This window comes from Denticeps clupeoides, chromosome 15 (assembly GCF_900700375.1).
Source record: "Denticeps clupeoides chromosome 15, fDenClu1.1, whole genome shotgun sequence".
Taxonomy (NCBI): domain Eukaryota; kingdom Metazoa; phylum Chordata; class Actinopteri; order Clupeiformes; family Denticipitidae; genus Denticeps; species Denticeps clupeoides.
The window spans coordinates 20,689,623-20,702,651 of record NC_041721.1 but is presented as its reverse complement, the minus strand read 5'-3'; the positions used below and the strand labels follow the sequence as shown (position 1 = coordinate 20,702,651).

Sequence of the window (13,029 nt, the reverse complement as noted above, 5' to 3'; positions counted from 1 at the left end):
CATTTTAAAAACAAAATCGATAGGTCTTTGCAAATTGACCTATTGAAAATAATTTTCTGAGGACATTTCTTTCGGATAGTTCTGGAATTCAGTTTTTTGCTGATGCACATCTGGTCATAATGGACTCTGCACAGAATGACAGAAAGAGAGGATTTCTTCGAAACAGAGGGACACGAAGAGGCAGAAAGAATGTGATGGAGAGTAAACTGTACACAGAGATGTGCTGGAGGACTGGAGAGCATCCCAGATATGTTCTGCAGAGGATCATGTTATCGTCTCCATCAGCTGGAGACTCTGCAGGGTAACTGCTGTCTACCGGCTCTGATGACTTTGACACGCAACAAATATGCCTACATGAATAATCAACAGCTTCACACATTATTGTAAGCATTTATTCCAAGAAATCCAGATCACAAAAACACAAATCTGTGAGCAGAGAGGACATCATCACATTGTTGGGGGTTCCTTGCATTTCCAGCAGTGCTCTCAGGCTTCGGTAACTTCGGAAGAGCTCTCTGAGATCACTCTGCCATCTTTCACCTCAATTTTGATGAGCACGCCTTTTCTGCGAGTGGAGGGAGGGGAAACCTGTGTGGGTTGCTGACATGAGCTCTTCTGGACCTTAACGTCTGCATAAGCAAGGATTTGTTTGGGTTTGTATTTAGAAATCTGAGCAAAAGATGAGACAAGTTTACTTTAGAGGGACAGTGACAAGACAGGAACAGCACGTTACAGTTATATGGAATTCAATTAGTTTTGTTAGTTCTGAAAGACAAATGTAGACATCAAGATCTCTGACCTCGCAGTTGACGTGGGTAACCGTTCAACCTGAGAGAACACAGACAACATAAACTGCATGAGCAAAACTCGCCACCGCGCTACGGGAAAAAAAGCTCTGCGTGTCTGTGCTACCTCTTCTCCTCTCCGTCCAGGAGCTTCTGGTAGGTGGCGATCTCGATATCCAGCGCAAGCTTAAGGTTCATCAGCTCCTGGTAGTCACACACTTGCTGGGCAATCAGCTGTTTGGTGGCGCGCAGGGCCTTCTCCAGCTCGACTATCTGCTCGCGGGTTTGTACCAGCGCTGTCTGGCCATCTTCCTCTCTCTGCAGACCCTCCAGCTCCAAATTCTCTTTCTGTCACAGACGTGGAGAGAGAGACAAGGTGCAGGACATGCATCCTGCTCCGTCAAATATTCCAAGTTCCAACACAAAAAACCATTAGGAATGTTTTATTGGAATTCGCAATGTTAATGTGGCTGTTATTTGTTCAAATGTTATTAATGTACACTTGTTTTATCTATTCACTTCATTTCTTTATCTGCCATTATATCATCCCAATACATGCTGGAATATACGGTGACATTAGGTGAAACATGGCCCACCTTCTTCTTCAGCGCCTCCAGCTCCATCCTGAGCCTCTGGATGTGTCGATTGACATCAGCTATCTCCTTTTTGATGTCACGCACCTCCTGCTCATGCTGTCCAGCCTTCAGAACCATGTTGTCCATCTGAAGGAGCAGAGAGGACATATTTCACATTCAAACAGTCACTGCTGATGGAGTCTCTGCCTGAACTTAAATCAAAAGAAGACATTTCATCGCTTAAATGCATCCTAAAAACATTCAAACCTTCTTCCTGTTCCACTGTTCGGCCTCCTCTCGGCTGCGCTGTGCCATGGATTCATACTGGGCCTTCACTGTTTCCACCATCTCACTCATGTCTAGGTCACTCTTGGTGGTTGGCTTCATCACCACCTTCTCATTGTAGATAAGGGACTGCAGTTCTTTAATCTCCTGTTTTATCCCCAGAAGGTAATGGTGAAAATAAATAGGAGTTACTGCACAGAGAGTTGGAGAACATTAGAGGTGGACACTACTGAAACAAGGACAGACCTCTTGGTATCCATGCTTCAAAAACTCCAGCTCTTCATTCAGGTTCTCCAGTTCCAGCTCGAGCGCCACCTTGTGCAGATAGCCATCATCTACATCCTTTTCATCATAATAATAAAGAAATAGTTTCAGTGGCAGCATACGAAACATCACAGTATCATGTGTACTATTGTAAGGGCACCTTATAAGAAATCATGTCACATGTTCCCTGTCGACGCTACCTGACACACACACACACACACACACACACATACCTTCTTGGCCACCACAAAGTCATTTTCTGCTTCTGCTTTCTTCTGCAGCTCGTCTTCATACCTTTAGAAACACATAGAGCGCATGTGGCAGAGTTACAGCTTGCATGTTTGTGGACGTGACCAAGCATCAGTTTAAGGAAAAAGGCCAGCCGCGAGTATGGAATGGAAACAAGCTCCGAGAGGATGGATGACTGCTCTGTCCTGCTCTGGTTCACTGATGGATACTCTGCCCTGGGCTTCTGCTCTTCAACAGGGGCAGCTGGTGTGTGTAAAGCTCTCTGGACCTTTCCGGCTCTCCTTACTTGGTGGATTATCCGAAAACATCCTACATACTAGACACTGCTAATACCGTACATGGTATACACAGTAACGCTCCAAAATGTTGCCGTACTTCACTGTATAAAACATGGATTTTAGATGGAAAAATACAAAACGAACATTAATCATAAAGGTATCACCATTTCAGGTTGAAATTAAAATAGATTTGAGCATTACACATAATTTGTTTTAAATGAATTAGCCCCATAATGATCTGTGGCAAAAATAGGACAATTCCCTCGTATTCTTCGCTAGTTCCACGTATCTATGCCCAGACATTTTCCAGCGTCTGTGTCTTCCAAATTGGGAAAAAATGGATGTTGGGGAGGTGAAATGGAAGCTAGTCTGTGGCAGTTGTTGAAATTTTCTAGCACTCTGTTCCGCGTTTCATGTATGAAGACCCAGTGTGCTGAGTTTCCCCACCAGACATTTATCCCATCTTATAATTCAAAATGCTTTCAATCAAAGAGAACACACAGAATGACATGTCTTTTTAAAATGCTGAATCTGGTTATCAAAAACAGGTTCTTATCATTATGTGTAAATATTTTTATAGTGTTGCATGTAGTACTTGCCAAGTGTCATCATATCTACCCCAGTACTATAACGTCCAGGACATTACCAGGCTGGGGAGTGACGTCATCTCATTCGGTCATTATCAGATCGTATCCGCGGCCATTACGCGTCTGACGCAAACCAAGCAGCCAATCCGGAGACGCGTAACAAATTTCTCCTACCAATCAGACGCCAGACGTCTCCGCGGCATTTCTGCAATCTGGCGCCAATCCTGCCTTTATTTGCGACGCGATTTTGGTCGATCAGTTTAATTCATCACGATATAACATTCCTGTATCTCCCGATATCATATTTAATGATCGATTATTAGGCTTTTCATCCGTTTTCTCCCATGGATTCTCCTGCAAGAAAACTTTTAACAATAAACGTTTTTTCCTAAAATATCGCCAAGTTGCCAAATGATCTTTATATTGGATCGTTCTGATTTGCGTTTTTACCAAACCGTTATTTAATAAAGAGTTAAAGAGGTGTCTTTCAAACTTATCCATAGAGTTTACCCTGTTAAATGTATGGTAAAAGATTTAAAAAGAGATCTTGAATGGTATTGTCCCCTGACACTTCTGTTCGTTTATTCTGGCACCGTCCGGTTATATTTTGGTCTGATTTTTGTTCAAAACGAATATTGAACCTAATATTACTATTGGCTAAATTTCATATTCATAAATGTACAGTACAGGCCAGTACAGTACAGTGCAGTTCACCTTCTCATTCAACATATTTTCTTTATCTTCATGACCATTTACGTTGGTAGATTCTCACTGAAGGCATCAAAACTATGAATGAACACATGTGGAGTTCTGTACTTAACAAAAAAAGGTGAAATAAGTGAAAACATGTTTTATATTCTAGTTTCTTTGCTCTGATTACTGCTTTACACACTCTTGGCATTCTCTCGATGAGCTTCAAGAGGTCGTCACCTGAAATGCTTCTCCAACAGTCTTGAAGGAGTTCCCAGAGGTGTTTAGCACTTGTTGGTCCAGCTCACCCCAAACCATCTGGATTGGGTTCAGGTCCGGTGACTGTGGAGGTCAGGTCTCCACTTTTTGTTAAGTCCAGAACTCCACATGTGTTCAGTCATAGTTTTGATGCCTTCAGTGAGAATCTACCAACGTAAATGGTCATGAAGATAAAGAAAACACATTGAATGAGAAGGTGTCCAAACTTTTGGCCTGTACTGTAGATTTAGTGGCAGGAAACCGCATTTAAAAAAGGAGGCTGAAATGTACTATTTCTCAATATTTTGTTCTGATAATTCGTAGACTAAAAAAACCTTACTTATTTTTATTTATTTAACATTATTGTATGAATCGTGTTCCTATTTGTATGTTTATTTCTTTATATTTTCTTTACATTTATTTAACATGTTTTTTTCAAACGGATCAACTGGATTCAGACATTTTCCCTTAAAACCAAAGTTGAGCTAAATGTAAATTATTTAAAGTGTATTGGTAATAATTTGCGTTATGAATTGGGATATTAACGTCTGTGATATGTCACCTCTGGCCGCTCTGCTCCACGTCGCTCTGGCCGTTTTGATGAATGTATATTATTGGTAATAATTTGCGTTATGAATTGGGATATTAATGTCAGTGATGGGTCACCTCTGGCGACTCTGGTCGCGCTTCGCGTTTTGATGAATGTATATTATTGGTAATAATTTGCGTTATGAATTGGGATATTAATGTCAGTGATGGGTCACCTCTGGCGACTCTGGTCGCGCTTCGCGTTTTGATGAATGTATATTATTGGTAATAATTTGCGTTATGAATTGGGATATTAATGTCAGTGATGGGTCACCTCTGGCGACTCTGCTCCATGTCGCGCTTCGCGTTTTGATGAATGCATATTATTGGTAATAATTTGCGTTATGAATTGGATATTAATGTCACTGATATGTCACCTCTGGCGACTCTGCTCCACGTCGCTCTGGCCGTGCTGCAGCTCCGTCTCCAGCTTCTGTCTGTCGCGGTCCAGGCCGTCTATCTGCTGCAGCAGCCCGCGTCCCAGCTTGGACACCTCGTCCTCGATGTTGCCTCTGTAACTCTCCTGCTCCTGGAGGATCTTCAGCTTGGTGGTCAGCTTTCTATTTTCCAGCTCGAGGTTTTGCACCTGAGAATGGTGGACAGGTACTGCGTTCAAACCTGCTTCTTACACGATGTCCACTGGCCAGTCAATAAAGTCTGAAGAGCTTTAAATGTCCAATACATCAAATACAAAATGTAATACGTAAAATAAAAAGGCATCTGTGCGCCTCACCTTAGTTATATAGGACACGAACTTGTCATTGAGTCCCACCATCTGGTCCTTCTCATCGTTCTTGGCCTTCTGGTCATGGGGGTCCAGCTTGGCGCTGGCCTGTCCCCTGGGGCTGTACGACTGGCTGCTGAAGCCACCTGCTTTGTGCGCCATGTCGCCGGTGGAGGAAGAGCTGAGATGCATCAGGGCAGCATCAGCTCCTTATGAAGGCGGCCAGCGCTCCTCCCCCTCAAGCCCGTCCACCAATCACAGAGCAGCTCGCGGCATATAAACAGGACTCACCTGGCCGGACAGGTACCAGCGTCCATCATGCAACGCGGCAGCGCCTCCAGCATGTTCGGCGGGGCCGGAGGACGCGATTCCCGCGCCTCGGTGTCCAGCCTACAGGGTCTCCGCAGCGCCATGCAGCGGGACCGCGTCCCCGCGACCAGCGCGTCCCCGGCCAGTGATGACAAGACGACCATGAAGGGGCTGAACGAGCGGCTGAAGAACTACCTGGGCACGGTGGCCCAGCTGGAGAAGAGCAACCAGGACCTGGAGGAGAAGATCAAGGACCTTCTGAAGAAGCGGGAGCTCCTCGGAGAACACAACTGGAAGGAGATCGAGAAGCCGCTGGCTCAACTGAGGCAGCAGGTGACGTCACAAATATATAGCACTGTATATAATAAAAGTTATAGACACAGATATGTCATTATTTGCCTGCTTTCCAGGTCCGGGATAAGACTATGGAGAACGCGCGTCTCCTGCTGTTGATTGACACCTGCAAGCTGACCAACGAAGACCTCAAAAATAAGTAAGAGGTGCTGCCGTTGCATTGACAGCATTGATCCCGGTTTAAAACCAGTCTAACGTGTCCACCTCCTGATGGCTGCAGGATGGAGATCGAGCAGACGTTGCGTCAGAATGTGGAGCATGACCTGAACGATCTGCGCAAGGTCACCGACGACACCTCCCTGGCCAAGCTGCACCTGGAGGGCCAGATCGAGTCAGTAAAAGAAGAGCTTGCCTTTCTCAGGAAGGACCACCGTGAGGTGAGTACCCGTCGCCTCCCCCTTTTTCAACTGCTTCCTGTTCATCTGATCGCCATCATCTCCTCATCTCTCTGATCTCATGTAAGGATGTGGCAACTCTGCGTAAGAGGGTCAAGGAGTCTGATGTGATTGTGGAGATGGACTCTGCAGAATCCGACCTGAAGAATTCGGTCAACAAAATCCGTGTGCAGTATGAGAAGGTCGCCCAGAAAAACCTTGAGGATACTGAGGCCTGGTATAACGATAAGGTATGGTGATGGGTGCGAATGAAAAGTCTAAAACTGATCCTCAGGAAGTCCAGCTAAGAAGAGCTGAGTAATCACAACCAGAATTCTGTGAAGTACCGATGCTGCCATCCTGTAATCATCCTCCATTCAGCAGAACAAATATTTGTGGAATGCTAGGACTTCGTGTAGGAGTGCTACTTACACCACGGTTGATCTAAAATATCTACACAATGACAGAACATGTTCCTGTGTGGACCTTCTCTTATTATCTCTTTCAACAGTTTGACAACATCAAGGTGGAGGTGGCCAAAAACACAGAAACCCTTCAGAGTGGCAGGCTGGAGCTTTCTGAACTACGCAGAACCAAGCAACTCCTGGAAATCGACGTGGAGACCATGAACAAAACGGTAGAGTACAGACAGCTGCCAATTTTTCAAGCCCAAAAATGTAGGCCTGAGTGTCCAACCCCCCAAAAATCCAAATCACACAGATTCAGTCTCTGGAGAAGTCTCTGAAAGACTTAGGCGGCCGCTACGGCCAAGAACTTGCTCGCCTGGCCCAGCTCGTCCATCGGCTTGAATCTGAACTGGCAAACGTACGTGACCAGGTGGAGCACCAGGCTGACGAGTACCAGGCTCTCCTCAACATCAAGATGAAGCTGGAGGCTGAGATTGAAAGCTATCGCACACTCCTTCAGAGCATCGATGACAGGTTTGATACTCTGACGTTTAATTGGGTATTTAGGAATTGGAGCCTTTGTCAGAATCGAAAATCTGAATTTTTGTCTTTGCAGTATGGAGGTTTCCTTAGAACAGGCTGTGGCAAAAGGTAAATGTGACACATTTACATTTACAGCATTTATCAGACACCCTTATCCAGAGCGACCTACAATCAGTATTTACAGGGACAGTCTCCCCATGGAGACACTCAGGGTTAAGTGTCTTGTTCAGGGACACAATGGTAGTAAGTGGGGTTGGAACCTGGGTCTTCTGGTTTATAGGCGAGTGTGGTACCCACTAGGCTACTACTACCCTACTCACACCTATTTAAGTCTTATGGGATTATTTTATGTGTTTCCCTTCAATTTGTGGCCATTTCTCTGAAGGCCAGTCAACTCTCTGCAAGATCATTATTTGCAAGGATTCTTTGACTTAATACACAAAACCCAGAACTGTGTCACTGGGGCAGTGGTGGCCTAGTGGTTAAGGAAGCGGCCCCATAATCAGAAGGTTGCCGGTTCGAATCCCGATCCGTCAAGTTGCCACTGAGGTGCCACTGAGCAAAGCACCGTCCCCACACACTGCTCCCCAGGCACCGGTCATGGCTGCCCACTGCTCACCAAGGGTGATGGTTAAAAGCAGAGGACACATTTCGTTGTGTCACTGTGTGCTGCGCTGCAGTGTTTCATGATGACAGTCACAGCTTTTTCAATTTCACAAATCTATTCAACCACTCTCTGACATTATTCAGATTTTTTTTTTACTTTGCAGCACAGCCAAAATAGCAATCAAACCTTGAAGAGGGCAAGTGGGCGGAGATCCACATTCACAGCAGAGCTGAGCCCAGTGCCTCCCAATATCATGTTTATTTGCATTGCTATTTTTTATTACAGATTAATATAAAAAAACTGTAATTCTGGCAAACAAACCAATAAATAAAAACTATGCAAATTGAATGTGTTTTTTGAATGTTTATTTGACACCAAATACACTCTGACCCTTTCTGCACACAAGGAAAAAGTATTCAGTAGCAAATAATATTACTATTAATCGTAGTATTGTTATAATAAGTAACATTGAGGTCGGGACCAGAGTACCAAGACTGCAAAATCTGATAAGCAGTTGTCATTGTCCTTCAGCTGCTCCAGTATCATTACATTTACATCTACTTGTGGCAGTGGTGGAGACACTCAGAGTAGTAAGTGGGGTTTGAACCTTTTACTTGGTGGTCGTCTGGTTCATAGGCAGGTGTGTTGCCCACTAGGCTTCTACCACCCAGCTAGGGGTCGCCCCTATACACTGATACACATTGTGTGATTAAAATGATCACCGGAACGCTGGTGTAGTCTGATGTAGAAATGAAGAGATGCTGTGCCTGAATTCTGACTGATGGCATTTCATTTAGACATTGTTTCATTTTGTAATTTGTGAAATGATAATCTATGAAACAATACATATGGTATCAATAGGATAATATTGTCTGCCACACTGCAAACATGGTTATAGATTGGTTTGAGCAACACAGGAACGAGTTTAATGTGTTGACTTGACCAAACTCTCCAGATCTCAATGCAAGTGTTGGTAGGATGTGTAGTTGTACAGTTGTGTGAGATGGTGGACATCCCATCATTGATGCCAGGTAGGCTCTTCCATCTCATGAACTTTACTGAAATACTGAAAAAAAAACTCCATGTGACATATTGAACAATTAAGAGGTCTGTATTATAAAACTAGAGAGTATCATATTTCAATAAATTGCAGACATATAAAAAACACCAATGTGGTGAGGATAAATCAAACACAGAAAAGAATGTGTGATGGTTATGTAGTTCAGTGGAACTTCTGTGGAAAGTATTCATTTAAAGACACCTGACACCTTTGTTTGTGAAATACTTTCCTTAGAATGAGATCATATCATTAAAAAACACAAAGACTTTCTTCTGAAAACCAGTCCGTGCATCTGGTTGCAGCAGGGATGGCAGGTTCTGCCCAAGGCACGCCACCTTGTTGCCTGGGTGGCCAATACCATAAGGACGGTGTCCTTTGCTCTGTCCAATTTCACCTACTTACATCTACTTACATCTGGATTTGATATTTGCAGTACTTCATATTTTATCATGAGTTAAAGAGACTGCAAATAATTAACACTTTGTTGAATGGAAGAGGTGGGGCCACAAAATATGGATTTAAAAAAAAGTGTTCAATGTTGGAGGATATCAGAGATGTACTGAAATATCAGGAGGAAAAATATATTTCTATTTAGAGATGCACATGGGCCAATCTGTTGTGCAATTTTGACCACTTCATCGATGCTAACTTGAAAGCATTTTGTAAGTCGCTCTGGATAAGGGCGTCTGCCAAATGCCTTAAATGTAAATGTAAATATACATTTGGTATCATTTTAAATATGCAGTCGTACAATCAGTCCAAATGTACCAGGTGAGAAACAATGCATGAATGATATCAGGGTAAGACACCATGAAGCATGGGTAGAAACGTCACAATGATGCAGATCCTTTAGATAATAGACTTCATAATGGAAAAATGTAAAAAGCACTATGAACTATGAACTACAAATACAATACAAAGTCCCAAAGTGTAGGGTCAGTAGGTTGTAATACTGCTGCAAATGCAAGGGATAAGGAGAATGAAGAGTATGACATTTGCTGTCAAGTAATAGATGACAGGATATGCAGCGTTAGCATCCTGTTCCAAAGAATTAGTTCAGGAAAGATAGAAAGAACAGTAAAGAGGAATACTGGAGGCAACGAGGCAGGGAATCAGATAATAACAGAGTGGACTCTGGTGGCACCTTCACTAAATCCGAGGCCTTGCCTTCACGCGGATAACAAAAATATGTTGATCAGGCATGAATCCTCCCTCATCTCCTCACACACACAGTGTGTGGCTAAACTGGCATCCAATCTTGACTGATAAACATGCAATCCTTTCAAAATGCATCACAGTCATGGAATGAACACAAACACATACCACACCTCTAAATATGTCGACATGCATAACTAAGCCAGCTTGCACACAAACAGTTTTCCGAATAAGAAACGTGAAACCAGAAAAATAATGACTGTTAAGAGGAACTAACAGTCATTAATTATCGGGAACTGCCACTTAAATACCCAACTTCAAAGCACAATTGAAGTGTGTGGTGGAAGGGGAGGGGGATCTGGTTCACCTCATCACCTTATCTGTTCTGTTGTTTCATCACCAGAGTTAAACCCTAAACATATTCCAGATAATGCCAGATGTAAAACAATGTCCATAACCAAAGATGTTGATTAGTTATTCTGTACAATTACAACTGTCTACTGCCGACAAACAGGCCATTTTCAACATGGCAAATATTTCAGAGTGTCATTGTCATCAAAATGACAGGGTACTCCAGTCTACATTTCTTTTAGCTTCTGATGTGCTTTTCGAACAGAGGGACGGTCTGGATTCCAGGATTCTCTGTATAATTAAGTTGAAAGAAGCGACCAGAGTGCAGCCCGCTGTCATTAGCTGTTGGGGGAACAATTGGGGGAAAAAAACCTCCTGATGTACAGCATTTGGCATGAGGTAAATGCTACTGATGAACTGATAGGCGTTGCCAGAAGCTTCACTTAGAAATTGGCCATTGTATTGCATGCATTTTTACTGTACCAGCCACAGTCAGAAAATTATAAAAGAATGTACATTTAAAAGAACTAATAAGTACTGAGTGCAAGTGGGTGGCACTTCTGTCCCCTGACCCCACCACCTCATCAGTACATGTCCTGTCCTGAGGTGCGGCACACACAAAACTGTCATGCTGACTGAGTTCTGTGCATGTTTGTGAGATTTATGACATATTTCAACTATGGAATTTTTTGCATTTACAGAACCCTTTTCAGATTTCAGCTTCACAGAACACAAGGAGAAAAAAGGAGTGAATGAGTGAGTGAGAGAGGGTAGAGTTAGTCCAACATGGTGAATTTTGGAAGGTACTGGACAATGCAGTTGGTTTAAACTAATCCAGTACAATGGTCCACAGTGTATATCTATTATGATGATACTGGTCTAGCTCCAGCTGTGATGGTGTTGGTGCCTGTGGTGGCCCTTTGATACGTCTCGGCCGCAGCTCAGTGAACAGGGATTAAACTCGGGTGGCTGGGACTGGTTCAGGCATGAACAAGACTGAAATTCACATGAATTCCAAATGACTGCTTGTTGACAGAGACTGTATTCCAGTGAAGTGAACACCTGCCTGCCATCTCCAGTAGATCCTGTATTAACAGTAGAACAACAGACACATAGCTGAACAAAACTGCGTTTCTCCAGGCATACAAACCTTGGCCCTCATAAGACAGCACAAACACAGCACAGTGCAAACAATGAATATATAGTGAAACCAAAAGTATAATATGAAATTAAACACTGCTCATCGTTTCAAGGTGATTTGTGGTAATAAAGTGCACAGTGGGTAAGTTTTCACGGAAACTGTCAGTATTAATTAAAGTACACACATTCTTTACTCAAGTAAAGCATAGATACCTGTCATTAAAAGACTCTACTAAAGTATTGACTGAGCTGTTTTACTCAAGTTAAAAGTACAAGTTCTAAAACATACTTAAAGTATAAAGTAACCTTGCGAAGGACATAACCACCATTCTTGGGGAAAAGATAACTGGGCTCCATATCTAAGTGCAAGCAGTAAAAAATAAAGTGAAACTGGCCAATCTTTTCAAAATTTGTTCAAAAAATAAATCTGCTTTATAACATTGAGTGTTCAAAGACTTTAGAGGTATGCAAATAGATATTACACATAAACATTATTAGGCAGCCTAGATAGTAACAGTAAATGCATAACCTTTGACTAACTTCTATTTATCAGCAAGTGTAGGACTTTCAAGAGCTATGTGTCTGTATGTCTGTATGAGTCTTTCTTCCTGCCAGTGATTCCAACATTACTCTGAAGTAAGGCCAGGGGTGTGGGCTGTGTTGCTGGTCTTGACTCGGCTCTCCATCACCCAAGGAATCATCAATAACATTCTCACCAGTTTTATCAGTCATTTCTCTTTGCTATGGTTTTATCACAAATAATATAATTTCCCACCAAATTTTATTTTTTTATTCTCTTACTTGCTTAACATTCATCATACATTCATCATGCAGCAGTAGCTGTGTTTCAGTCGTGTGGCTGTGATGATGTGCAGCGTGTGGGCAGCGTGTGAAAAACGGAGTATCAGTACACGTCTATGGAGCAGGAGCATCAGATTACGTCTACTGAAAATGTAGGGAGTACAAAGTATGGATACTAATGCTAAATGTACAAATTAAATGTCAAAAGCTATTTATGGCTGAAAATTCTACTTAAAGGTCACCAATTATATTTTTACTTTTTATAGGTGTTACTGGTCACCTCCTACCTTATCTGAAGTTGAAATTCAGCCTTGGTGCAGAACACACTGGTTCTTCAGAGTCTTGCATGACGGTTGGTGAAGTTCCATTTGTACCATATGTTGACCATATAAGAAACACCATGCTCTAATGCCACAGTGGGTTGGGAAGGTCATACACCCAACGTTTGATGCTAAAGGTGAGTTTTGATGAAAGACAGCCAGAAGAAGGACTATGCACGGCAACTATGCATAAGGAAACTATGCAGGGCAACATATATGTCCTGCTGGTGCACTCTTGAAAGGAGCCTAATGAGCGATGCCTGTGAGGGACCAGGACCCAACACATGACCCAATGGGTGCCACCTGGGTGAGCCCAGAGGCACTT

General features: G+C 42.9%; 2 protein-coding genes across 3 annotated transcripts; one reads left to right on the top strand and one right to left on the bottom strand.

The window, feature by feature from the left end:
- Positions 1 to 374: 374 nt before the first annotated feature.
- Positions 375 to 5,484, bottom strand: LOC114764804 (intermediate filament protein ON3-like). The gene is made up of 9 exons (XM_028954742.1): positions 5,293 to 5,484; positions 4,937 to 5,145; positions 2,143 to 2,203; positions 1,892 to 1,987; positions 1,628 to 1,792; positions 1,382 to 1,507; positions 913 to 1,133; positions 800 to 828; positions 375 to 669 (listed from the first exon to the last, which is right to left on the bottom strand). Exons 1-9 carry the CDS (start codon positions 5,473 to 5,475, stop codon positions 662 to 664), a joined length of 1,098 nt encoding a protein of 365 aa, XP_028810575.1. The 5' UTR covers positions 5,476 to 5,484; the 3' UTR covers positions 375 to 661.
- Positions 5,485 to 5,569: 85 nt separating this feature from the next.
- On the top strand, positions 5,570 to 8,225 carry LOC114764803 (keratin, type I cytoskeletal 18-like). Of its 2 annotated transcripts, XM_028954741.1 has the most exons (8): positions 5,570 to 5,925; positions 6,003 to 6,085; positions 6,167 to 6,323; positions 6,410 to 6,571; positions 6,832 to 6,957; positions 7,041 to 7,261; positions 7,344 to 7,378; positions 8,041 to 8,225. In XM_028954741.1, the coding sequence occupies exons 1-8, from the start codon at positions 5,602 to 5,604 to the stop codon at positions 8,052 to 8,054; spliced, it is 1,122 nt and encodes a 373-aa protein (XP_028810574.1). In that variant the 5' UTR covers positions 5,570 to 5,601; the 3' UTR covers positions 8,055 to 8,225. The 2 variants fall into 2 exon arrangements, with proteins under 2 accessions (XP_028810574.1, XP_028810573.1); XM_028954740.1 differs by lacking the exon at positions 8,041 to 8,225 and having other exon boundaries at positions 7,344 to 8,015.
- The last annotated feature ends 4,804 nt before the right edge of the window (positions 8,226 to 13,029 follow it).